The sequence below is a fragment of the Oncorhynchus clarkii genome, chromosome 32 (assembly GCF_045791955.1).
Source record: "Oncorhynchus clarkii lewisi isolate Uvic-CL-2024 chromosome 32, UVic_Ocla_1.0, whole genome shotgun sequence".
In the NCBI taxonomy this organism is placed as follows: Eukaryota; Metazoa; Chordata; class Actinopteri; order Salmoniformes; family Salmonidae; genus Oncorhynchus; species Oncorhynchus clarkii.
Window position 1 is genome coordinate 10,142,845 of NC_092178.1, and position 25,915 is coordinate 10,168,759.

The window sequence follows — 25,915 nt, forward strand, 5'->3', positions numbered from 1 at the left end:
CAGAACAATAAAAGTAAGTTGCTAGCGAAAAGTCAGCATAATCACTTGTCACTTGCACATAACTGGCGCGTTCTCTCTCTACTTCCTGTCGCAAGGCATTCTGGAACTTGCAGTCAAAAGCGTGATTTAATACTAACCAATACAACAAAATATGTATGTAGGTAGTTCTCTCAATCTCCAACACACAAACTCTAATAAAATTACATATGTAATTTGTAAATTACATATGTAATATGTAACTGTAAAGAAAATATATTTAGATACAGCTCAATGAATTAACTTAAACATTAGGGGATACATTAGGGGATATTGGGATACATAATAAACCCCAGGAAGAGTAGCTGCTGTCTTGACAGGAACTAATGGGGATCCATAACAGACCCCAGGAAGAGTAGCTGCTGCCTTGGCATGAACTAATGGGGATCCATAATAGACCCCAGGAAGAGTAGTTGCTGCCTTGGCATGAACTAATGGGGATCCATAATAGACCCCAGGAAGAGTAGTTGCTGCCTTGGCATGAACTAATGGGGATCCATAATAGACCCCAGGAAGAGTAGTTGCTGCCTTGGCATGAACTAATGGGGATCCATAATAGACCCCAGGAAGAGTAGTTGCTGCCTTGGCATGAACTAATGGGGATCCATAATAGACCCCAGGAAGAGTAGTTGCTGCCTTGGCAGGAACTAATGGGGATCTATAATAAATACAAATAGAACATAGACATGTGTGTGTGTTTCTGACTACCTGTGTATGTTGTATCATTAGGACCAGTCCTACATCCCAACCACCAATGAGAAGACCACATCATACTGGAGGAACTGCCCCCTGGACCCTGACCAGCCAATGGAGATGTATATCACCATTCCAAAGATGCCTATGGGTGAACCCTGGCAGTGAAGTTGTCTGGGGTTGAAGTTCAGAGGTTGAAGTGGGCCGGTACAGAGAAGCAGCATGTCTAATGTTCTACTGCTTATAGAATACTGACTCTGAAATATGAAATCCTTTAACAGTTAAATTACAGTGAGTACAGTGACCTTTTTGAGTCTACTTCAATCACTGGTTACAGGTTAGGGGAAGGATAGTACAAATCTGGACAGGGCAACAAATAAGAGTCTTTTTTTTCTGTGGCTCTATGGACTGGCAGCCATTGAAAGGTACATCGATCATTGATGTATTTATCAATGCTAATTATGCTTTTATCACCGTGAACACTACAGGGTTACAATTTACTGGATCTCTCTCATCACGGCTCAACCTAGGTGTCCTGCGCTAGCCTTCCACCTAGTGGTAGGTGGTGGAATGACACACAGCAGAATGTATGGACAGATATGGATGAGTGACTGAATGGTGGCTCTCACACACTTTATTTTGTGTGTGTGAGTTTGCGTGCCTGACATAACTGGAGTTTTAGAGGACAGGAAGCCTCAAATGGTTGTCACTGTACAGAATGCATCTAGTTTTAATATTTGAAGCAAGCATTAGTTTATTAAATAGGCATTAGATTTGAGATTTGAGCTAGCATCATAGTGTTGCGTCAGACTACTGAGAATGAATTGGCTCCTGAACTCTTAGGAAGGAGCTGATTGATTAACTCCTGAACTATGGGGTGACTGCTGATTGGATCCTGAACCACTGGGAAGGCTCCTGATTGGCTCCTGTAGTGGGAAGGTTCATGATTGGCACCTGAACGTTCCATTTCTATCTGCATGAATTCCAGAACTATGAAGGATAGTACATTTTTTAGGTTTTCTGTTTTTCTCTACATCTGATGTCTGATGTTTACGGCATAAGTTGATAATTTATTTAGTCAAGAACTTTATTATTATTTATTATGATTTATTTCCAATTGTTTTTTTGTGTTGTTTTTGTTGTTGTATGTTTGTATGGCTATAATATTACAGGACTGTAGCTCTGTTAAATGAATCTGCAATAATAACAACTGGAAGACACATTACGTCAAACACTTTCAAAGACTGGTAGCCATCGTCTCACGTCACGAAGCTTGACTACTCCCGTCTGCACTGCGTAGTTCATGGCAACGCATCTGTCGGGAAGACAATGAAGGGTACCTGTAGAAGGTCTTTGTTACACGTTCATAACCCTCATTCATAAGCAGCACTTAAGAATTTTGTCAACACAACTTATGTCATGTCGATCATTTCTGCGTGAGGGACATCACCGTCTTTGTCCAGTAAAATGGAACCATAGCAATACTCCCGAAAGTTCAAACTCGTAAATCTAAATGGAGCCTATTTGAACTCAGCCTGCTAACTGGGCATTATGTTTGTATATTAACAGCACTTTTCTGTATATTTTCTGTAATGTCATGTGATTAAGAGTTCCTGTAACATGATTAAAAGTGTCAGATTTCTACTGATATGTGTTACACCATTCTGATTCTTTATAACCTCGGGTGTGTTATTTGGCTCATTAGTGAAGTATCCAGTGATTGAGTTCATTAGTGAAATACACAAACATTATGAACACTTGCTCTTTCCATGACATAGACTGACCAGGTGAAAGCTATGTTCCCTTATTGATGTCACCTGTTAAATCCACTTCAATCAGTGTAGATGAAGGGGAGGAGACTGGTTAAAGAAGGATTTTTAAGCCTTGAGGCAATTGAGACATGATTGTGTATGTGTGCCTTTCAGAGGGTGAATGGGCAAGACTAAATATTTAAGTACCTTTTAACAGGGTATGGTATTAAGTGCCTGGCGCACAGGTTTGAGTGTGTCAAGAACTGCAATGCTGCTGGGTTTTTCCACGCTCAACAGTTTCCTGTGGTCCCCCACCCAAAGGACATCCAGCCAACTTGACACAACAGTGGGGAACCATTGGAGTCAACATGGGCCAGTATCCCTGTGGAACGCTTTTGACACCTTGTGGAGTCCATGCCCCGATGAATTGAGGCTGTTCTGAGGACAACTCAATATTAGGAAAGTGTTCCTAATGTTTTGTACCCTCAGTGCACGTACCCCCCCAGATGTACTGTAATATTTTACAAGATAAAGTTGATGCACAGCAATGAAACAGGAAAACGTTGTCTTTTCTATTCCTATATAGTTTGTGTGTTTTTTCCTCTACACACACACACACACACAACCAGCTACGCCTGCACACGCACGCACACTCACACAGACAGACACAACCAGCCACGCCTCTGGCCTGCCGTCGTTGCCTAGCAACCCCCTCTGTGCAGAGGAGGTTGGGCTTCCGAGGTAATTACAGAGTACACACCAGCCAACATGTTTCTAGGGCACCGCAGGTGTGTGTGTGTGTGTGTGTGTAGAGAGGACAATTTGAAAATACAAGTCTCCGTGACGATCATCACAAGCTTAGACTAGACTTCACTACTACCACATTCACAACACAACTGAGATTTTATTTCATTAGATTTTATTAGGATCCCTATTAGCCGACGCCAATGGTGACAGTTAGACTTACTGGGGGCCGACACGTAACCAAAAACACATTACAGACAAAATAATGTACAATTTACATACATTGAATAACATTAACATGTAGTGTGTTTGCATCTATCAGTTACACATACCTGTCAGTACATACACACAACAGGTGACATGAAGAGAGATAGGGAAGGGAGGGGAGAGAGATAGGGAAGGGAGGGAAGAGAGATAGGGAAGGGAGAGAGATAGGGAAGGGAGGGGAGAGAGATAGGGAAGGGAGGGGAGAGAGATAGGGAAGGGAAGAGAGATAGGGAAGGGAGGGAAGAGAGATAGAGAAGGTAGGGAAGAGAGATATAGGGAAGAGAGAGAAGAGATAGGGAAGGGAGGGAAGAGAGATAGGAAAGGGAGGGAAGAGAGATAGGGAAGGGAGGGAAGAGAGATAGGGAAGGGAGGGAAGAGAGATAGGGAAGGGAGGGAAGAGAGATATAGAGAAGAGAGAGAGGGAAGGGAGGGAAGAGAGATAGGGAAGGGAGGGAAGAGAGATAGGGAAGGGAGGGAAGAGAGATATAGGGAAGAGAGAGAAGAGAGATAGGGAAGGGAGGGAAGAGAGATAGGGAAGGGAGGGAAGAGAGATAGGGAAGGGAGGGAAGAGAGATAGGGAAGGGTGGGAAGAGAGATATAGGGAAGGGTGGGAAGAGAGATAGGGAAGGCAGGGAAGAGAGATAGGGAAGGGAGGGAAGAGAGATAGGGAAGAGAGGGAAGAGAGAGAGCCCAAGTCCCTTTTTATTTTCAAGTGGTATCAGAGCAATTTCATAGCAAGAGGTCAGTGTCACTACATGTCCCAACAGACCACCCACGCACCCCCACACACACACAGAGTTAGGAGTGAGAGAGACAGGTTGAGACTGATTTTAATCACTTTATTTTAAATGTTATGCAAGCAAAGTCATTTTTGTTCTCTTTTCACTACTTTAAATCCCAGTCACGTAACATGTTTTGTACAAAGTTGATTTAAAAATGTCAATACAATATCACTAGAATATCAACAGTGAAGAACCTGCAGCCTTGGAGGCATCGAGATCCAACAGCTTAGAAAAACATTATACAAATGAGATGTCACTAGAAAATATTAAAGAAGACTGGTTGTCACACAAAATATTACCAAAAACATCCACGTCTGTTTGGTATATAAACCATTTCATTATTATTCTTTTTTTTAACTTTAATCTTTTTTTTTTTTTAAACATATTATGGCGCGAGAAAGTAGTAGAAATGACGGGGAGTAGTTGGACGTAGAAAAAAATAAGTTTAAAATAAATAAAAAGAAGAGAAAACAGCATTGAAACACAGCATGCTACACATACCTCTGATCAATGCGTAGGTTACAATTACACTCCAGCAAAAGGCAGATATTAACACAGGGCGAATAATAAATTAGCTGTACACAGTAATCATCTGTGTCAGAACATACTGGGGGGGGGGGGGGGGGGGGGGGGGGGGGGGTTAGAAAATAAAAAGACTCCCACCCCCCCAAAAAATGTGAGAACAAAATATGTACGCACCGACATTAACATAGACCAACATCACCAGAAATATGTCAAAAAACAAATAGAATTACGAATTACCCACCTCCCACAACCCCCTTCTTTCTCCTCCATCACCCCTGGTCTTCCTGCGTCCTCTCTCTGTCCATCACACAGAAAGCAGAAGTGAGCATGGGGGGGGGTATGTACTGCTTGTGTTAAGGCGTAGTACCAGGACTCACACACAGGGGGCCTTCGCAATGCCGAGGAAGCAGCGCCAACGTCAAATCACACTGGAACTCTGTTACTGTTAATGGATTATCTCTAATGACTTGAAATAGGACTAATAGATACACTATATTAATACAAAAGTATGTGGACACCCGTTCAAATTAGTGGATTCGGGCTATTTCAGCCACACCCGTTGCTGACAGGTTTATTAAATCGAGCACACAACCATGCAATCTCCCATAGACAAATGTTGACAGTAGAATGGCTTTACTGAAGAGCTCAGTGACTTTCAACGTGGCACCGTCATAGGATGCTACCTTTCCAACAAGTCAGTATGTCAAATGTCTGCCCTGCTAGAGCTGCCCCGGTCAACTGTAGGTGCTGTTATTGTGAAGTGGAAATGTCTAGGAGAAACAACGGCTCAGCGGCAAAGTGGTAGGCCACACAAACTCACAGAACGGCACCGCCAACTTGACTGCCCTGCACAGAGCCCTGACATCAACCCCATCGAACACCTTTGGAACGCCGACTGCTAGCCAGGCCTAATCGCCCAACATCAGTGCCCAACCTCACCAATGCTCTTGTGGCTGAATGGAAGCAAGTCCCCGCAGCGATGTTCCAACATCTAGTGGAAAGCCTTTCCAGAAGAGTGGAGGCTGTTATAGCAGCAAAGAGGGACCAACTCCATATTAAAGCCCAGGATTTTGGAAGGAGATGTTCGACGAGCAGGTGTCCACATACTTTTAGTCATGTAGTGTATCTGGAATGTGTCTCAATACTGGAATGTATCTCATTGATCTCAGACATCGATCTTTTCTACGAGTTTCTACATGTATTAAGGTCCAATGATTGAGTCACATCACTATTCTTAACGGGATGGGGGGGGGGGGGGGGGAACAGTGTTTTGACATAAGCGCTGCTTACTGACACTGTCCTACCCACCCACCAATCCTGGCAGAGCTACATCTTAAAAGGTGCACTCAGCAATATGACATCATCGAGCAGGAAGTCACGCCGTTGTGTATGATGGCGTCAGTATACCTTGAACGCTGTGAGCTGACTGGCTGTTTCATACCAAAATAAACCTTTCCTTTTCCTCTCTTTAATGTAAACATGGTTTCACTAGGATTGTCTTATAGTATTGCTTTCAGTAAACAGCCTGTTGGGAGAAAGAAAGCTTGATTGGTAGTTTTATAGAAACAAATATTTAGAATGCCAAGCGTTTCTTTCTAGGAATGCATCATTTATAAATCTGCTTATTTCTACTCTTATAGAAGTCTATTCCTCCTTGTATTGTCTTTCTTCTGTTTATCAGATCTTCTTTACTAGAACTATAGTCCTGTTGAAACACACACACACACACACACACACACACACACACACACACACCCCCCAGCTCCTCTCACCTGTCTGTCAACAGTCTAGACCATGCCACATATCATGTGTCATCATCATCCTCATCACCATAGTTACAGAACATCTTTGTGCATAGAGATTGTTGGCGTTCCAAATGTTACCCTGGCCATTTGGGACACATCCAATGTCTCTTCTTGATGTTTTACAACTGTTTTGTGCTAGTCTAATGAACCTATCCAAAATGACACCCTCTTCCTAACATAACAAACTACTCAGAAGGCTCTGGCCAAAAGTAGTGCACTATATAGGGGATAGAGTGCGAGTTCAGATGTGCCTTTTCTCCTGACCTCTGTTCTGTTATTAAACACCCTTCTACAAATTCACACCTTTAGACTGTTGTTGGACTCAATTATTAGTTTAGATTCAGATTTCTCTGTCTGTTTGTCATTTTCAGTCAGTCATATTTCTCTTCTGTTTGAGTCCGTTTCAAAACAAACAAATAATAATAAAAATTATCTACCACCTGACCGCCACGGCGTAACCATGGAGACCAACCTGGAAGTCAGCCCTCCCTGCTTCTTCCTTTCACAGGAAGTGGTCACTGGGCACTACTCAAAACTCCTCCTCTTCCTCCTCTTCTCCCTCCATTTGATTCGGCGAGGAGGTTGTTGGCGTGGCGGGGGCGGAGTCCTGGGAGAGCGTCGCCATAGTTACGATGCGAGGGGAGGAGCCTAAGCCCTGGTTAGAATTTTCCATGTCGTCGGTGGTGATGATGGCGAGAGAAGCCCCTCCCTTCTTGTTCAGGTGGGTTTTGATGTGTTTGGAGAGATGGTCGCTACGCATGAAACGCTTACTGCACTCTGGACACTCAAACCTCTTCTCTCCTGGAGGATGTGGAGAAAGACATAAATGACATGGGAACAATGAGGCGTTTTGTTTTGTAAAGTGGCTTCTTGTATCATAGAACATGTTCAGCCTCCTTGTCTGAAGGACAAGTGGATGAACAGGTTCATGTCAAGTCCTGCATGTTTTATTTCAAAGGTCTCATGGAATGTAGGACTGCATTGAATAACACACATTGGCTGCTACTGTCGGCTGAATGACAGAACAGCTATTTCCATGTTAAAATGTTATGGGATGGGCCTCCCAAGTGGCGCAGCGGTCTAAGGTCGCACTACAGACCTGGGTTTGATCCCGGGTTGAATCACAACCCGGCCGTGATCGGAAGTCCCATAGGACGGCGCAGTTGGCCCAGCGTTGTCCGGGCTAGGGAAGGGTTTGGCGCTCTAGCGACTCCTTGTGGTGGGCCGGGCGCCTGCAGGCTGACTTCGTCGTCAGTTAAACAGTGTTTCCTCCGACACATTGGTGCGGCTGGCTTCCGGGTTAAGCGGGCGGGTGTTAAGGTCATGTTTTGGAGGACGTATGACTCGACCTTTGCCTCCCAAACCCCTTGGGGAGTTGCAGCGATGAGACAAGATCGTAATTGGGGAGAAAAAAAGGGGGAAAAATACAAATATATATTTAAAAAATAAATATATATATGTGTGTATGTTACGGGATGCGTTTTCTCCATTGTTTGTGATGGTAGGCCACTCTGGTAGGCCTACATCATGATCAGATAGCCACAGCAGCCTACTTGACCACTGTTATTACTGTATTTACTGTTATTATTGTATTACTATTATTACGGTATTACTGTTATTACTGTATTACTGTTATACTGTTATTATTACTGTAATTACTGTTATACTGTTATTATTACTGTAATTACTGCAATTACTGTATTACTGCATTACTGCATTACTGCTATTACTGTAATTACTGTATTATTGTTATTACTGTATTACTGCTATTACTGTTATACTGTTATTACTGTAATTACTGCTATTACTGTAATTACTGTATTACTGTTATTACTGTTATTACTGTTATTACTGTAATTACTGCTATTACTGTATTACTGCTATTACTGTAATTACTGTTATACTGTTATTACTGTAATTACTGCAATTACTGTTATTACTGTATTACTGTTATTACTGTTATTACTGATATTACTGTTATTACTGCTATTACTGTAATTACTGCTATTACTGTAATTAATTTTATTACTGTATTACTGTTATTACTGTAACTTAAAGCAGGAACAGCCTCAGTGTTCAACCGCTCACCAAAAGTTGTACAGAATTTTTCACAGCGTTCAAGTTTGTGCTCAGCAGACCTGACATTTGCTCAGTGCCGGAACATTGGACACAGGACATACCTGTGTATGTACCTGTGTGTGTCCGTCTGTGTGTACCTGTGTGTGTACCTGTGTGTGTAACTGTGTGTGTACCTGTGTGTGTATCTGTGTGTGTACCTGTGTGTGTTTCTGTGTGTCTACCTGTGTGTGTACCTGTGTGTGTCCGTCTGTGTCTCTGCAGTTCGTCCGAGCGTGTGAACCTCTTGCCACAGAAGATCCAGTTGCAGACGAAGGGTCTTTCTCCTGTGTGCCAGCGGAGGTGAGCTCTCAGGTGACTGGTCTTACCTGATAGATAAAACATTACGACATTATTTTTCTTCATAGACTGGTAAACCTCTATTTTCTACAGTATAAACTAGGAAGTCTCTTTCTAGAGTATAAACGGGTAAATCTATATTTTCTACAGTATCAACTAGGAAGTCTCTTTTCTACAGTTTAAACTAGGAAGTTTATTTTCTACAGTTTAAACTAGGAAGTCTCTTTTCTACAGTTTAAACTAGGAAGTCTCTTTTCTACAGTTTAAACTAGGAAGTCTCTTTTCTACAGTTTAAACTAGGAAGTCTCTTTTCTACAGTTTAAACTAGGAAGTCTCTTTTCTACAGCAGGGTTCCACAACTGGCAGTGGGTTTACAGTGGGGCAAAAAAGTATTTAGTCAGCCACCAATTGTGCAAGTTCTCCCACTTAAAAATATGAGAGAGGCCTGTAATTTTCATCATAGGTACACTTCAACTATGACAGACAAAATTAGAAAAAAAAATCCACAAAATCACATTGTAGGATTGTTAATGAATTTATTTGCAAATTATGGTGGAAAATAAGTATTTGGTCAATAACAAAAGTCTATCTCAATACTTTGTTATATACCCTTTGTTGGCAATGACAGAGGTCAAACGTTTGCTGGGCAACACGGACTTTCAACTCCCTCCAAAGATTTTCTATGGGGTTGAGATCTGGAGACTGGCTAGGCCACTTCAGGACCTTGAAATGCTTCTTTACGAAGCCACTCCTTTGTTGCCCGGGCGGTGTGTTTGGGATCATTGTCATGCTGAAAGACCCAGCCACGTTTCATCTTCAATGCCCTTGCTGATGGTAGGCTTTGTTACTTTGGTCCCAGCTCTCTGCAGATCATTCACTAGGTCCCCCCGTGTGGTTCTGGGATTTTTGCTCACCGTTCTTGTGATCATTTTAACAAGTTCAAACAGGTGCCATTTAATACAGGTAACGAGCGGAGGACAGAGGAGCCTCTTAAAGAAGAAGTTACAGGTCTGTGAGAGCCAGAAATCTTGCTTGTTTGTAGGTGACCAAATACTTACCGTAGACTTTCCACAGTATAGACTGGTCTTACCGTAAACCTTTCCACAGTATAGATGGTCTTACCGTAAACATTTCCACAGTATAGATGGTCTTACCGTAAACCTTTCCACAGTACAGACTGGTCTTACCGTAAACCTTTCCACAGTACAGACTGATCTTACCGTAGACCTTTCCACAGTATAGACTGGTCTTACCGTAAACCTTTCCACAGTATAGACTGGTCTTACCGTAAACCTTTCCACAGTACAGACTGGTCTTACCGTAAACATTTCCACAGTATAGACTGGTCTTACCGTAAACCTTTCCACAGTACAGACTGGTCTTACCGTAAACCTTTCCACAGTACAGACTGGTCTTACCGTAAACCTTTCCACAGTACAGACTGGTCTTACCGTAGACCTTTCCAGAGTTCAGACTGGTCTTACCGTAAACCTTTCCACAGTATAAACTGGTCTTACCGTAAACCTTTCCACAGTATAGACTGGTCTTACCGTAAACCTTTCCACAGCCCTCCATGTGACACACATGTTGCTTCTTCTTAGATGGGTCTCCAATGGTCCTGCAAAACACACACACACACACACACACACACACACACACACACACACACACACACACACACAGTCAGAGATAGAGAGTAAGAGTGTGTGTATGGGTGTGTGTATGGGTGTGTGTATGGGTGTGTGTGTGAGTGTGTGTGTGTGTATGAGTGTGTGTGTGCATACACATGTACCTCCCCTCTCCGGCCCTACAGTTCGGACAGGAGCACGCCACCCTGCGAAGCCTCTTGCTGGGCGGTCCTTCCTGGTCTGATGAACTCTGGACAGAACCCATCTGGTCTGGACTAAGCGATGACCCCGCAACGTTACCCGCGGTTACCGTCACCGGGGATGGCTCGACCTTAACTCCTCCCTCCTGACCCTGCGGCTGACCTGGTGGAGTGTAGAGTGGAGTAGAATACAGTAGAATGGAATACAGTAAGGTGGAATACAGTAGGGTGGAATACAGTTAGGTGGAATACAGTAAGGTGGAATACAGTAGGGTGGAATACAGTAGGGTGGAATACAGTAGAGTGGAATAGAATACAGTAGAGTGGAATACAGTAAGGTGGAATACAGTAGGGTGGAATACAGTAGGGTGGAATACAGTAGGGTGGAATACAGTAGAGTGGAATACAGTAGAGTAGAATACAGTATGGTGGAATATGTCTGTCTGTCTGTCTGTCTGTCTCTCTCTCTTTCTCTGTCTGTCTGGCTCTCTCTCTCTCTCTGTCTGTCTGGCACTCTCCCTCTCTCTGTCTGTCTGGCTTTGTCTCTCTCTCTCTCTCTCTCTGTGTCTCTCTCCCTCTCTCTGTGTGTGTCTCTGTCTCTCTCTGTGTTTTTACCCTGTAGTCCAGTGAAGGTGAGGGGTACCCCCTGCATCTGTACCCCAGTGGTGCCCAGCCCGGCAATGCTGACTGTCTGCACCCCCGACCCAGGGTTGATCTGGGCTGCGCTCAGCGTCAGGGGAGCCCCCCCCAGCTGCATGAATCCCCCCCCGCCCACAGGGGCCAGGGTCAGCTGCTGGGGCACAGACATTCCCCCCGGGAGCTGCAGGGTCTGCCACGTGATCTGACCCGACGGAGAGAGGGTTGGGGTTCGGATCAGAACCTGGAGGAAATCAATGAATACAAATAGGAAATTCAATTCAAAATCAATAAAACTCACATTACAATCATTCAGAAATTCAATTCAAATCAATGACGATATAAGAAAAATAAGCTTTCAGATTTATTTATCATGTCCGTAATTTACTGCCCCAAAATATCCCTCAAATCCCCAGGTACAAAGGAGTGGGAATGAAGCAACTAAGAAAGAGAAGAGGGAGCAGCTGGCTAGTTACCTGTTGGTTCTGGAAGGCTTGTATGGGCTGTAGGGTCCCGCCTGGTCCTAACTGAAAGGTTTGGATCTGCTGGCCCTGGAACTGGTAGAAACAAACACAGAGTTTACACACTTTCTGCGGATTCACAGTGTGTGTGTGTGTGTGTATTACCTGGTTCTGTGGCTGGATCTGGGCCTGAGTGATCTGCTGTGGCTGAATCTGGATCTGCTGCAACAACTGGTTGCCCATCTGGACAATGGTAATAACAACTACTTAGAATATAATTTATTATAGTATATTCCCATATCATACTTGAATAGAATAGAGTAGAATAGAGTAGAATATAGTAGAGTAGAATATAGTAGAATGGAATAGAGTGGAATAGAGTAGAGAAGAGTAGAATAGAGTAGAGTAGAATAAAGTAGAATAGAAGGTTAAAGGTCAAATAAGAGGAGTAGAACCCACCTGTCCCACGATGACCTGCTGGATGGTCCCTGGAGGATCTGATTGGACCTGCAGTCCGTTGGCCTGGCTCTGGACCTGTCAATCAAGCAACCAACCAAACAACTAATCAACCAATCAATACATTAATTAATCAACCAAACAATCAATCAATACATTAATTAATCAACCAAACGATCAATCAATAAATCCCTTTACATCACAGATGTTTAGTCACGCAAACACACATACCATCTGAGAGTCCTGGTCGCTGGGTTGGTTCTGTGTGTCTCTCTCCGTACCGCCGTCCGACCCGGCTACAGAACTCAGCTGTGTTCCGTCTGTCGACGCTCCATCCCCCCCGGCAACAGTTGTTATAGTACCACCAGACGACCCGGTAACAGTAACTGCCCCGGACACCGCCGCTGCAGTTGTCGTTACAAGCTGGTTGCCGTTAGCTACGGTAAAGCTGCCATCGGCTGATTGGACAAGCTGCACGGCTCCGCCCCCTGCTAAATTATTCATGACCGGCAGGGCGAGGGTCATACCGCCGATGTTTATGGGTACTGTAGTCATGACCTGGGTCTGGGAGCCCTGTAAGGTCTGCATCTGCAACGGGAAGGACTGGGCGGAACGAAGCTGCAACGTCTGATTGGCTGAACTAGTGAGGATGGCTTGCTGATTGGCTGGCTGTAGGATTGCCTGGGTCTGGGATTGGTTCTGGATCAGCTGGACCTGCTCTGGTAGACCCCCCTGGGCCGGACTGAATAGAATAGAATAACTTCATCTGTTTCCATCTAAAAACGTTGTTTTATGGCCCAAAGCGCCCGTCTAACCTCTAGACCGTCTGTCTACCACCTGTCTACCCTCTAGACCGCCCGTCTAACCTCTAGACCGTCTGTCTACCACCTGTCTACCCTCTAGACCGCCTGTCTAACCTCTAGACATCCTGTGTACCACCTGTCTAACCTCTAGACCGCCTGTCTACCACCTGTCTAACCTCTAGACATCTTGTCTACCACCTGTCTACCCTCTAGACCGCCCGTCTAACCTCTAGACCGTCTGTCTACCACCTGTCTAACCTCTAGACCGCCTGTCTACCACCTGTCTAACCTCTAGACATCCTGTCTACCACCTGTCTAACCTCTAGACCGCCTGTCTACCACCTGTCTAACCTCTAGACCGCCTGTCTACCACCTGTCTAACCTCTAGACCGCCTGTCTAACCTCTCTAACCTCTAGACCGCCTCTCTAACCTCTAGACCGCCTCTCTAACCTTCAGACCGCCTCTCTAACCTCCAGACCGCCTCTCTAACCTCCAGACCGCCTGTCTAACCTCTAGACCACCTGTCTAACCTCTAGACCACCTCTCTAACCTCTAGACCACCTCTCTAACCTCTAGACCACCTCTCTAACCTCTAGACCACCTGTCTACCACCTGTCTAACCTCTAGACCACCTGTCTAACCTCTAGACCACCTCTCTAACCTCTAGACCACCTGTCTACCACCTGTCTAACCTCTAGACCGCCTGTCTACCACCTATCTACCATCTCTCTAACCTCTAGACCACCTGTCTAACCTCTAGACCGCCTGTCTACCACCTGTCTAACCTCTAGACCACCTGTCTAACCTCTAGACCACCTGTCTAACCTCCAGACCACCTGTCTAATCTCTAGACCACCTGTCTACCACATCTCTAACCTCTAGACCACCTCTCCAACCTCTAGACCACCTGTCTACCACCTCTCTAACCTCTAGACCACCTCTCTAACCTCTAGACCACCTGTCTACCACCTCTCTAACCTCTAGACCACCTCTCTAATCTCTAGACCAGGGATTTTCAAACCTCGACTCAGGGACCCTCAGCCGCTCCATGTATTTTAACTATTCCACAGCTAGCTCACCTGATTAAACTGGTCAACTAATCATCAAGCCCTTGACTAGGTGCATCAGGAGGGTTGACCAGGTGAATCAGGTGAGTTGACCAAGTGAATCAGGTGAGTTCGTTCAGGGCTACAACATACATGTGAAACATCTGGGGGTCCCTGAGGAGAGTTTTGAGAACCACTGCACTAGACCAGCTGCCACCCACCTGATGTGAATGTGCTGCCCGCCCAGGGATGCAGTCTGGGGGCTGATGTGGATCTGTTGGCCCCCCAGGGATGCAGTCTGGGGGCTGATGTGGATCTGTTGGCCGTCGGCCGTCTGCAGGTGGGGGATCACCTGGTATTGGACCCCACCCCCAGACGACGGCATGTTTTGCACCTGGACAGGGACCAAAACATTAACATGACATAAAAACTGTGGCATTAGGTGGCCATGTTCTGAACGCTAACACAGATATAGTACAACACATAGTGTCTAAGAAAAAGACAATTATAAGTTATAGGACAAGAATTCTCAGTCAGACAACATTCCCTTCTTATTTTTTGAAATTGTACCCTCTTTTTCTCCCCAATTTCGTGGTATCCAATTGTTAGTAGCTACTATCTTGTCTCATCGCTACAACTCCCGTACGGGCTCGGGAGAGACGAAGGTTGAAAGTCATGCGTCCTCCGATACACAACCCAACCAAGCCGCACTGCTTCTTAACACAGCGCACATCCAACCCGTAAGCCAGCCGCACCAATGTGTCGGAGGAAACAACGTGCACCTGGCGACCTTGGTTAGCGTGCACTGCGCCCGGCCCGCCACAGGAGTCGCTGGTGCGCGACGAGACAAGGATATCCCTACCGGCCAAACCCTCCCTAACCCGGACGACGCTAGGCCAATTGTGCGTCGCCCCACGGACCTCCCGGTAGCGGCAGAGCCTGGGCGCGAACCCAGAGTCTCTGGTGGCACAGCTAGCCCTTAACCACTGCGCCACCCGGGAGGCCCTAACATTCCCTTCTATACACTCAATCGCGCGCACACACCTGGATGATCTGGAACTGCTGCTGCTGCACCTGCTGATTGGCTGCTACGGTGTTAGTCCCGCCCACAGCCTTCATCTTACGGCCTGCCGGGGCACTGTCATTGGCTGAAGTGGTGGCCAGGGTCACGGCGACGGGTTGATTGGCAGTGTCCTTGGCCATTTGGGGAGCAGTAGTAATGATCTGCCAGCCGTTTCCAGTGAACTGGGCAGGAACCAGTTCCATCTGCTGCTGAACCAGAGTCTGATTACCTGCTGCGTCGACAACTATATGACCCTGGAACTGTCCACCCTGCACCTGCAAATAAACATAAACCATAAATAAAAGAATAAGAAAACGTCATTGAACAAAGGTACAAAAGTAGGAACTTAAGTCTGATTCCCGGGTATAGATGTATCTGGCCACCCTTCACCTGGAAGCCCATTCAACACAGAGACACTGAAAGTCTGCAGGTACAGTGCCTTGCGAAAGTATTCGGCCCCCTTGAACTTTGCGACCTTTTGCCACATTTCCGGCTTCAACATAAAGATATAAAACCATATTTTTTTGTGAAGAATCAACAACAAATGGGACACAATCATGAAGTGGAACGACATTTATTGGATATTTCAAACTTTTTTAACAAATCAAAAACTGAAAAATTGGGCGTGCAAAATTATTCAGCCCCTTTACTTTCAGTGCAGCAAACTCTCTCCAGAAGTTCAGTGAGGATCTCTGAATGATCCAATGTTGACCTAAATGACTAATGATGATAAATACAATCCACCTGTGTGTAATCAAGTCTCCGTATAAATGCACCTGCACTGTGATAGTCTCAGAGGTCGGTTAAAAGCGCAGAGAGCATCATGAAGAACAAGGAACACACCAGGCAGGTCCGAGATACTGTTGTGAAGAAGTTTAAAGACGGATTTGGATACAAAAAGATTTCCCAAGCTTTAAACATCCCAAAGAGCACTGTGCAAGCGATAATATTGAAATGGAAGGAGTATCAGACCACTGCAAATCTACCAAGACCTGGCCGTCCCTCTAAACGTTCAGCTCATACAAGGAGAAGACTGATCAGAGATGCAGCCAAGAGGCCCATGATCACTCTGGATGAACTGCAGAGATCTACAGCTGAGGTGGGAGACTCTGTCCATAGGACAACAATCAGTCGTATATTGCACAAATCTGGCCTTTATGGAAGAGTGGCAAGAAGAAAGCCATTTCTTAAAGATATCCATAAAAAGTGTTGTTTAAAGTTTGCCACAAGCCACCTGGGAGACACACCAAACATGTGGAAGAAGGTGCTCTGGTCAGATGAAACCAAAATTGAACTTTTTGGCAACAATGCAAAACGTTATGTTTGGCGTAAAAGCAACACAGCTCATCACCCTGAACACACCATCCCCACTGTCAAACATGGTGGTGGCAGCATCATGGTTTGGGCCTGCTTTTCTTCAGCAGGGACAGGGAAGATGGTTAAAATTGATGGGAAGATGGATGGAGCCAAATACAGGACCATTCTGGAGGAAAACCTGATGGAGTCTGCAAAAGACCTGAGACTGGGACGGAGATTTGTCTTCCAACAAGACAATGATCCAAAACATAAAGCAAAATCTACAATGGAATGGTTCAAAAATAAACATATCCAGGTGTTAGAATGGCCAAGTCAAAGTCCAGACCTGAATCCAATCGAGAATCTGTGGAAAGAACTGAAAACTGCTGTTCACAAATGCTCTCCATCCAACCTCACTGAGCTCGAGCTGTTTTGCAAGGAGGAATGGGAAAAAATGTCAGTCTCTCGATGTGCAAAACTGATAGAGACATACCCCAAGCGACTTACAGCTGTAATCGCAGCAAAAGGTGGCGCTACAAAGTATTAACTTAAGGGGGCTGAATAATTTTGCACGCCCAATTTTTCAGTTTTTAAATTTGTTAAAAAAGTTTGAAATATCCAATAAATGTCGTTCCACTTCATGATTGTGTCCCACTTGTTGTTGATTCTTCACAAAAAAAATACAGTTTTATATCTTTATGTTTGAAGCCTGAAATGTGGCAAAAGGTCGCAAAGTTCAAGGGGGCCGAATACTTTCGCAAGGCACTGTATAATGCCTTGGAACCTGTTCGCATGTAAAAGCCTTTATAAGTTATTATTATTATAGACCTTACATTTCCATCAACAAGTACAGTTACAGAGCTTTCAGAAAGTATTCACGCCCTTTGACCTTTTCAACATTTTGTTGTGTTACAGCCTGAATAAAAAATTTATTCAATTAAGATATTTTTTTGTCACAATACCCCGTAATGTCAAAGTGGAATTGTTTTTCAAAATGTTTACAAATTCATTTAAAAAAAATCTTAAATGTCTTGAGTCAATAAGTATTCAACCTCTTTGTTAAGGCAAGCATAAATAAGTTCAGGAGTACAAATTTGCTTAATAGGTCACATTAGTTGCATGGTATCACTGTGAGTGCAATAATGATTTTTGAATGACTACCTCATCTCTGTACCCCACACATACATCTATAAAGGTCCCTCTGTCAAGCAGTGAATTTCAAACACAGATTCAACCACAAAGACCAGGGAAGTTTTCTAATGTTTTACAAAGAAGGGCACCTATTGCTAGATGGGTAAACCTTTAAAAAGCAGACATTGAATACCCCTTTGAGCATAGTGAAGTTATTAATTAAGCTCTGGATGGTGTATCAATACACCCAGTCACTACAAAGATACAGGGGTCCTTCCTAACTCAGTTGCATGATAGGGAGGAAACTGCTCAGGGATTTCACCATGAGGTCAAAGGTGACTTTAAAACAGTTACACAGTTTAATGGCTGCGATAGAAAACTGAGGATGGATCAACAACATTGTAGTTACTCCACAACACTAACCTAATTGACAGAGTGAAGAAGGAAACCTGTACAGAGCACAAATATTTCAAAACATGCATCCTGTTTGCAACATTGCACTAAAGTAATACTGCAGAAAATGTGGCAAAGCAATTCAATTTTTTGTCCTGAATACAAAGTGTTTTGTTTTGGGCAAACCCAACACACACATTACTGAGTACCACTCTCCAAATGTTCAAGCATAGTGGTGGCTGCATCATGTTATGGGTATGCTTGTAATCGTCAAGGACTGGGGAGTATTTCAGGATAAAGAAATTAATGTAATAGAGCTAAGCACAGGCAAACTCCTAGAGGAAAACCTGGTTCAGTCTACTTCCCAACAGACACTGGGAGATGAATTCACTTTTCAGCAGGACAATAACCTAAAACACAAGACCAAATCTACACTGGAGTTGCTTACCAAGAAGACAGTGAATGTTCCTGAGTGGCCGAGTTACAGTTTTGACTTAACTCTGCTGAAGATATATGGCAAGACAAAAAAATGGTTGTCTAGCAATGATCAACAACCAATTTGACAGAGCTTGAATAATGTTTTGAAGAATAATGGGCAAATATTGCCCACTTCAGGTGTGCAAAGCTCTTAGAGACTTACCCAGAAGTACTTGCAGCTGTAATTGCTGCCAAAGGTGATTCTAACATGTGTGTAAATTAGATTTTTATGTATTTCACATTCTATACATTTGCAAACATTTCTAAAACCATGTTTTCACTTTGTCATTATGGGGTATTGTGTGTAGATTGGGTGAGAAAACAAGTCAATTAAATGCATTTTGAAGTGAGGCTGTAACACAACAAAATGTGGAATAAATCAAGGGGAATGAATACTCTCTGAAGGCACTGTACATATTCAATACAAATATTATTATCATGCATTTAACCACCTGTCCCTCCACTCCTCCCTGAACTCCTATCTTACTGCAGGTTGCAGCCAGCAGGGCTAGAGGAGACGTCTGGGAATCCTAGGGAGAACACACACACACACACACACACACAGAGAGAGAGAGATAAGGAGGAATTAACAAATATAACGCACATTCATACACAGAGAACATACAAAGATTGACAGAGAGAGAGAGAGAGAGAGAGACAGAGACAGAGACAGAGAGAGAGAGAGAGAGATCAACATCCAGAAAATAGCTGTAAAATTCTACAAAGACCTAAAAGGAAGCGATTCCCAAACCTTCCATAACAAAGCCATCACCTACAGGGACATGAACCTGGAGAAGAGTCCCCTCAGCAAGCTGGTCCTTTGTTCACAAAGACAAATAGACCCCACAGAACCCCAGGACAGCAACACAATTAGACCCAAACAAATCATGAGAAAACAACAAGAGAATTACATTGTAAAGAATTAACCAAAAAAACTTTGCAAACTGGAATGCTTTCTGGCCCTAATCAGAGAGTCCATTATGGCAGAAGACCTGACCACAGTGACTGACCCAAATTTAAGGAAATCTTTGACTATGTACAGACTCAGTGAGCATAGCCTTGCTATTGAGAAAGGTAGACCTGGCTCTCAAGAGAAGGCAGGCTATGTGCACACTGCCCACAAAATGAGATGGATTACACAGACCCATAAAGAATTCAAAAAACAAATCCAATTTTGATTAACTCCCATATCTACTAGGTGAAATACCACAGTGTGACATCACAGCAGCAATATTTGTGACCTCTTTCCACAATAAAAGGGCAACCAGTGAAGAACAAACACTTGTTTATTATCTATTTCACTTGCTTTGGCAACGTAAACATATGTTTCCCATGCCAATAAAGCCCATAATTGAATTGAGAGAGACACAGAGAGAGAAGAGACAGAGAGAGACAGAGAGAGAGAGAAGAGACAGAGAGAGAGAAGAGACAGAGAGAGAAGAGAGAGACAGAGAGAGAGACATTAGAGAGAGACAGAGAGAGAGAAGAGACAGAGAGAGAAGAGAGAGTAGAGAGAAGAGGCAGAGACAGTAGAGAGAAGAGACAGAGACAGTAGAGAGAAGAGACAGAGAGAGAGAAGAGACAGAGACAGTAGAGAGAAGAGACAGAGACAGTAGAGACAGAAGAGACAGAGAGAGAGAAGAGACAGAGACAGTAGAGAGAAGAGACAGAGACAGTAGAGACAGAAGAGACAGAGAGAGAGAAGAGACAGAGACAGTAGAGAGAAGAGACAGAGACAGTAGAGAGAAGAGACAGAGACAGTAGAGACAGAAGAGACAGAGAGAGAGAAGAGACAGAGACAGTAGAGAGAAGAGACAGAGACAGTAGAGACAAAAGAGACAGAGAGAGAGAAGAGACAGTAGAGAGAAGAGAGAGACAGTAGAGAGAAGAGACAGAGACAGTAGAGAGAAGAGACAGAGAGAGAGAAGAGACAGTAGAGAGAAGAGACAGAGACAGAGAGAGAGAAGAGAGAGACAGTAGAGAGAAGAGACAGACACAGTAGAGACAGAAGAGACAGAGAGAGAGAAGAGACAGACACAGTAGAGAGAGAAGAGACAGTAGAGAGAAGAGACAGAGACAGAGAAGAGACAGAGAAGAGACAGAGACAGTAGAGAGAAGAGACAGAGACAGAGAAGAGACAGAGACAGTAGAGAGAAGAGACAGAGACAGTAGAGAGAAGAGACAGAGACAGTAGAGAGAGAAGAGACAGAGACAGTAGAGAGAAGAGACAGAGACAGTAGAGAGAAGAGACAGAGACAGTAGAGAGAAGAGACAGAGACAGTAGAGAGAAGAGACAGAGACAGTAGAGAGAAGAGACAGAGACAGTAGAGAGAAGAGACAGAGACAGTAGAGAGAAGAGACAGAGACAGTAGAGAGAAGAGACAGAGACAGTAGAGAGAAGAGACAGAGAAGAGACAGAGACAGTAGAGAGAAGAGACAGTAGAGACAGAAGAGACAGCGACAGTAGAGAGAAGAGACAGAGACAGAGACAGAAGAGACAGAGACAGTAGAGAGAAGAGACAGAGACAGAGAAGAGACAGAGACAGTAGAGAGAAGAGACAGAGACTGTAGAGAGAGAAGAGACAGAGACAGTAGAGAGAAGAGACAGAGACAGTAGAGAGAAGAGACAGAGACAGTAGAGAGAGAAGAGACAGAGACAGTAGAGAGGAGAGACAGAGACAGAGAAGAGACAGAGACAGTAGAGAGAGAAGAGACAGAGACAGTAGAGAGAAGAGACAGAGACAGTAGAGAGAAGAGACAGAGACAGTAGAGAGAAGAGACAGAGACAGTAGAGAGAGAAGAGGCAGACAGTAGAGAGAAGAGACAGAGAGAGAGAAGAGACAGAGAGAGAGAAGAGAGAGAAGAGAGAGGCAGTAGAGAGAGAAGAGACAGAGACAGTAGAGAGAGAAGAGACAGAGAAGAGACAGAGAGAGAAGAGAGAGACAGTAGAGCGAGAAAAGACAGAGACAGTAGAGAGAAGAGACAGAGACAGTAGAGAGAAGAGACAGAGACAGTAGAGAGAGAAGAGACAGAGAGAGAAGAGACAGAGACAGTAGAGAGAGAAGAGACAGTAGAGAGAGAAGAGACAGTAGAGAGAAGAGACAGAGAAGAGACAGTAGAGACAGAGAGAGAGAAGAGACAGAGACAGTAGAGAGAGAAGAGACAGTAGAGAGAAGAGACAGAGACAGTAGAGACAGAAGAGACAGAGACAGTAGAGAGAAGAGACAGAGACAGCAGAGAGAGAAGAGACAGAGACAGAGAAGAGACAGAGACAGTAGAGAGAAGAGACAGTAGAGACAGAAGAGACAGCGAGAGAGAAGAGACAGAGACAGTAGAGAGAAGAGACAGAGACAGAGAGAGAGAAGAGGCAGACAGTAGAGAGAAGAGACAGAGAGAGAGAAGAGACAAAGAGAGAGAAGAGAGAGACAGTAGAGAGAGAAGAGACAGAGACAGTAGAGAGAAGAGACAGAGAGAGAGAAGAGACAGAGAGAGAGAAGAGAGAGACAGTAGAGAGAGAAGAGACAGAGACAGTAGAGAGAAGAGACAGAGAAGAGACAGTAGAGACAGAGAGAGAGAAGAGACAGAGACAGTAGAGAGAGAAGAGACAGTAGAGAGAAGAGACAGAGACAGTAGAGACAGAAGAGACAGACAGTAGAGAGAAGAGACAGAGACAGAAGAGACAGAGACAGTAGAGAGAAGAGACAGAGACAGTAGAGAGAGAAGAGACAGAGACAGAGAAGAGAGAAGAGACAGAGACAGTAGAGAGAAGAGACAGTAGAGACAGAAGAGACAGTGAGAGAGAAGAGACAGAGACAGTAGAGAGAAGAGACAGAGACAGTAGAGAGAAGAGACAGAGACAGAGAGAGAAGAGGCAGACAGTAGAGAGAAGAGACAGAGAGAGAGAAGAGACAGAGAGAGAGAGAAGAGAGAGACAGTAGAGAGAGAAAAGACAGAGACAGTCGAGAGAAGAGACAGACAGTAGAGAGAAGAGACAGAGAGAGAGAAGAGACAGAGAGAGAGAAGAGAGAGACAGTAGAGAGCAATAGGCAAAAGAAGTGGGTAGTATAACAGGAAGTGAGTGTGTGGGTGTGAGAGCCACATTTCTCTGTTCTCTCAGAGCAGCGGAAGAGATGCCTCCCTCTCTCTCTCTCCGCCCTCTCACTCTCTCTCTCAGAGAAAAGGAACTAGGTCGTGGGCAAATATTTAATGTCACACACATGCACAGCACACCTAGAAATCTGTCTGTAGACAGCTAGTGTTGTTTTTTCACAGAAGCTACAGAAGTCTTCATCAACACTAGAGTCAAACCCTGCCAGAACACATGCTACGGAAATGCTCTGAAAAATATAAAATACATATTCACTCTTATACAGTAATATGCATATTTCATAGACATTGAGGCAATGACACAAGTCCATTATTGGTGTTGAAAGACATTGTGCAATCCTCTGAACTTGGCCTCTATACAGAACCCGGAAGTGGTGTGTATGTGTCTGGGGGCGGGGTCCAGTCTACCTGTGATCCGGAACGTTTGACTTTCTTGCCTGGTTTCCCTTCTTCTGATCCTGACACTTCAGTCTTCTGATCTGAGAACCATCAAATCAGACAATACTTGATCAACAATCAAAAGACTGTCACTCGAGGACTGAGTGATCAGTGATCACCTTTATCAATAACACTGTGAGTGAAGGGATATACCATGCCGTTATTTCCCTGCACGTGGTTTTATAACAGTGTAGTTGCACCATATGGTTAAACTCCTGACCCTAAAGGCATATGCAGTGATCGGAACCTTATTAGAGACTGTATTACAATGAAACATGTAGGCTATTGTCTCTTATTTAGGGGTTATTCTGGATATCAGGCAGGCTACGTGCGCAGAAAGAGAGGGATCGAGGGTGGAGACGGACAAGAGAGGGGGAGGGTACCTACCACTCATAACGCATTCATAAATCGGAGAGGAGAGGCTACGGGAGAAAGGCCGGCTGAAGCACCGGGGAAGGACGGCCTATTTTCTCCGCGAATGGCTCGCGCTGGGGCTGTGGCGTCGCTCCGGTTAGCACCGAAACCACCCACCCGCCAGGAAGGGCGGTACCAAGCTCGAGCAACAATCAAACCTCCCGTTATAACGGGGAAGAGTCCGTTGTCCGCGCCCGAAGCCCCTCAAAACCAACCGAAAACACACTTTAACGACCGTCGCGCGTAAAATTCGGTTAACGGAAGAAGAAAAATCAAGTGTTTGCATAAATGTATCCTGATCGAAGTTGGTAGTGTGTGTTCGCGTTAGGCCCACCCACTTTCATTTACCCAACACCCCTCTCTCTCTCGCCTCTCTTTCTGCCGCTGCTGTTTCTGTCGCTAAGTAGCCTAGAACAAGCCTTTCCAACGATCTTCATGCAAAAACACCCCTTATAAATAGCACTATTTTATGTCCATTCTTTATAGTAGCACTGTATAATTGCATCTGGAGACAGATATCTGTGGCTTTTTGTGGGCGGTGTGCTCCTCCCACATATTCAGATTGGATGGCATACTCGGTCTGCGAGGGTTGAGATGGGAGTTGTATTTGGCGAAGCCTCGCCTTCAAAATGTGTTATGGCGGCGGGGACTCCATCTTCCAGCCTGCTTTGCGGTCAGCTGGGTTGGCTCGTCACTAGTTAACACAGCCACACAGTCCTAAACCCCGCCTATTTCTAAAATTGTTCTTCTTAAAATCAGACTTTAAACCTAACTATATCCACACCGCGAACCGTATGACTAACCCTAATGACTAACCCTAAACGTAAGACCCAAAAGCACATTTTCATTTTATTTTCATTCATTTTTACAATGTAGCCCGTTTTAAATTTGTGGCTGTGCTATCTAGTGGTAACAGCAGCGTTGGGCTGGTGCAGGTTATTCCGTCCTCTTTTTTACAAGAGCTTCTCAATTCAATTCCAAGGGCTTTATTGGCATGGGAAACATGTCAACAGTTCCAAAGAAAGTGAAATAAACAAAAAATTAACAGTAAACAATACACAAAAGTTTCAAAATAATCGACATTTTAAATGTCATGTTATGGCAATGTACTGTGTTATAACGATGTGTGAATAGCTTAAAGGGAAATTAAATCAATATAAATATAGGTTGTATTTACAATGGTGTTTGTTCTTCACTGTTTGGCCTTTTCTTGTGGCAACAGGTCACACATCTTGCTGCTGTGATGTCACACTGTGGAATTTCACCCCATAGATATAGGAGTTTATCAAAATTGGATTTGTTTTCAAATTATTTGTGGGTCTGTGTAATCTGAGGGAAATATGTGTCTCTAATATGGTCATACATTTGGCAGGAGGTTAGGAAGTGCAGCTCAGTTTCCACCTCAGTTTATAAGGGCCAGTCTCTGTCTCCTTCTCTCTATCATAAGGATGTCTTTCGCCCTCTCCTTCTCTCTTATTATACAGGTCAGTATTTCTCCCCATTTCATAAGGGCCAGTCTTGGTCTCTCTCCCTCTGTATGTTAATCAGTATCTCTCTCTTTCTGTTTCATAAGTTCTCCCTTATTAGGATCAGTCTCGCTCACACCGGTCTGTCTCTCATTTGATCTGTGGAACAGCTATTATAACTGATGTGTATAACAGGGTCCACGGATTTACCAAAAGTCGCGCGCGCACACACACACACACACACACACACACACACACACACACACAACCCCCTCCCGTACACTCAACTCAGTTTAAACCCAACACCGGGAATGTATCTGATTGTTAGCGCACTCTCATTATCCTACAACAACCCCCCCCCCCCCCCCATTCCCCTTGAATGTGCTTCACTTCACTACCCCTCAAGGATTACATCCAACTATCTAGATGCCACAGGAGGCTGCTGAGGGGAGGATAATGTGTTCCAGCTCATGATAATGGCTGGAACAGAGCAAAAGGAATGGCATCAAACACCTGGAAACCATGGAAACCATGTGTTTCATGCATTTGATAATCCCGATTCCGCTCCGGTCTGTTATTAAGCTGCCACCAACCTCCTGTGCTAGATGACCCAAACTGCTACCACAGCCATTAAGGATTACATCTATTCATCTATCCAAACCCCAAACTGCTACCACAGCCATTAAGGATTACATCTATTCATCTATCCAAACCCCAAACTGCTACCACAGCCATTAAGGATTACATCTATCCAAACCCCAAACTGCTACTACAGCCATTAAGGATTACATCTATTCATCTATCCAAACCCCAAACTGCTACCACAGCCATTAAGGATTACATCTATTCATCTATCCAAACCCCAAACTGCTACCACAGCC

The 25,915-nt window shown here is 44.4% G+C and overlaps 2 protein-coding genes across 3 annotated transcripts in view; one reads left to right on the forward strand and one right to left on the reverse strand.

The window, feature by feature from the left end:
• Positions 1-2,384, forward strand: part of LOC139392095 (integrin beta-8-like) — a 42,555-nt gene extending 40,171 nt beyond the window's left edge. The window contains exon 16 of the mRNA XM_071139814.1: positions 766-2,384. Coding sequence (XP_070995915.1) covers positions 766-897 — 132 coding nt within the window. The 3' untranslated portion in view covers positions 898-2,384. The remainder of the gene's footprint in view (positions 1-765) is intronic.
• A 1,941-nt stretch (positions 2,385-4,325) lies between these two features.
• On the reverse strand, positions 4,326-24,087 carry LOC139392175 (transcription factor Sp4-like). 2 transcript variants are annotated; one of them, XM_071139951.1, is made up of 14 exons: positions 23,542-24,087; positions 23,125-23,195; positions 19,062-19,139; positions 15,294-15,587; positions 14,471-14,643; positions 12,631-13,141; positions 12,403-12,477; positions 12,109-12,186; positions 11,959-12,039; positions 11,462-11,726; positions 10,811-11,009; positions 10,569-10,636; positions 8,916-9,047; positions 4,326-7,404 (listed from the first exon to the last, which is right to left on the reverse strand). In XM_071139951.1, the coding sequence occupies exons 1-14, from the start codon at positions 23,546-23,548 to the stop codon at positions 7,133-7,135; spliced, it is 2,304 nt and encodes a 767-aa protein (XP_070996052.1). In that variant the 5' UTR covers positions 23,549-24,087; the 3' UTR covers positions 4,326-7,132. The 2 variants fall into 2 exon arrangements, with proteins under 2 accessions (XP_070996052.1, XP_070996053.1); XM_071139952.1 differs by having other exon boundaries at positions 15,294-15,581; positions 23,542-24,055.
• Between the last annotated feature and the right edge of the window lie 1,828 nt (positions 24,088-25,915).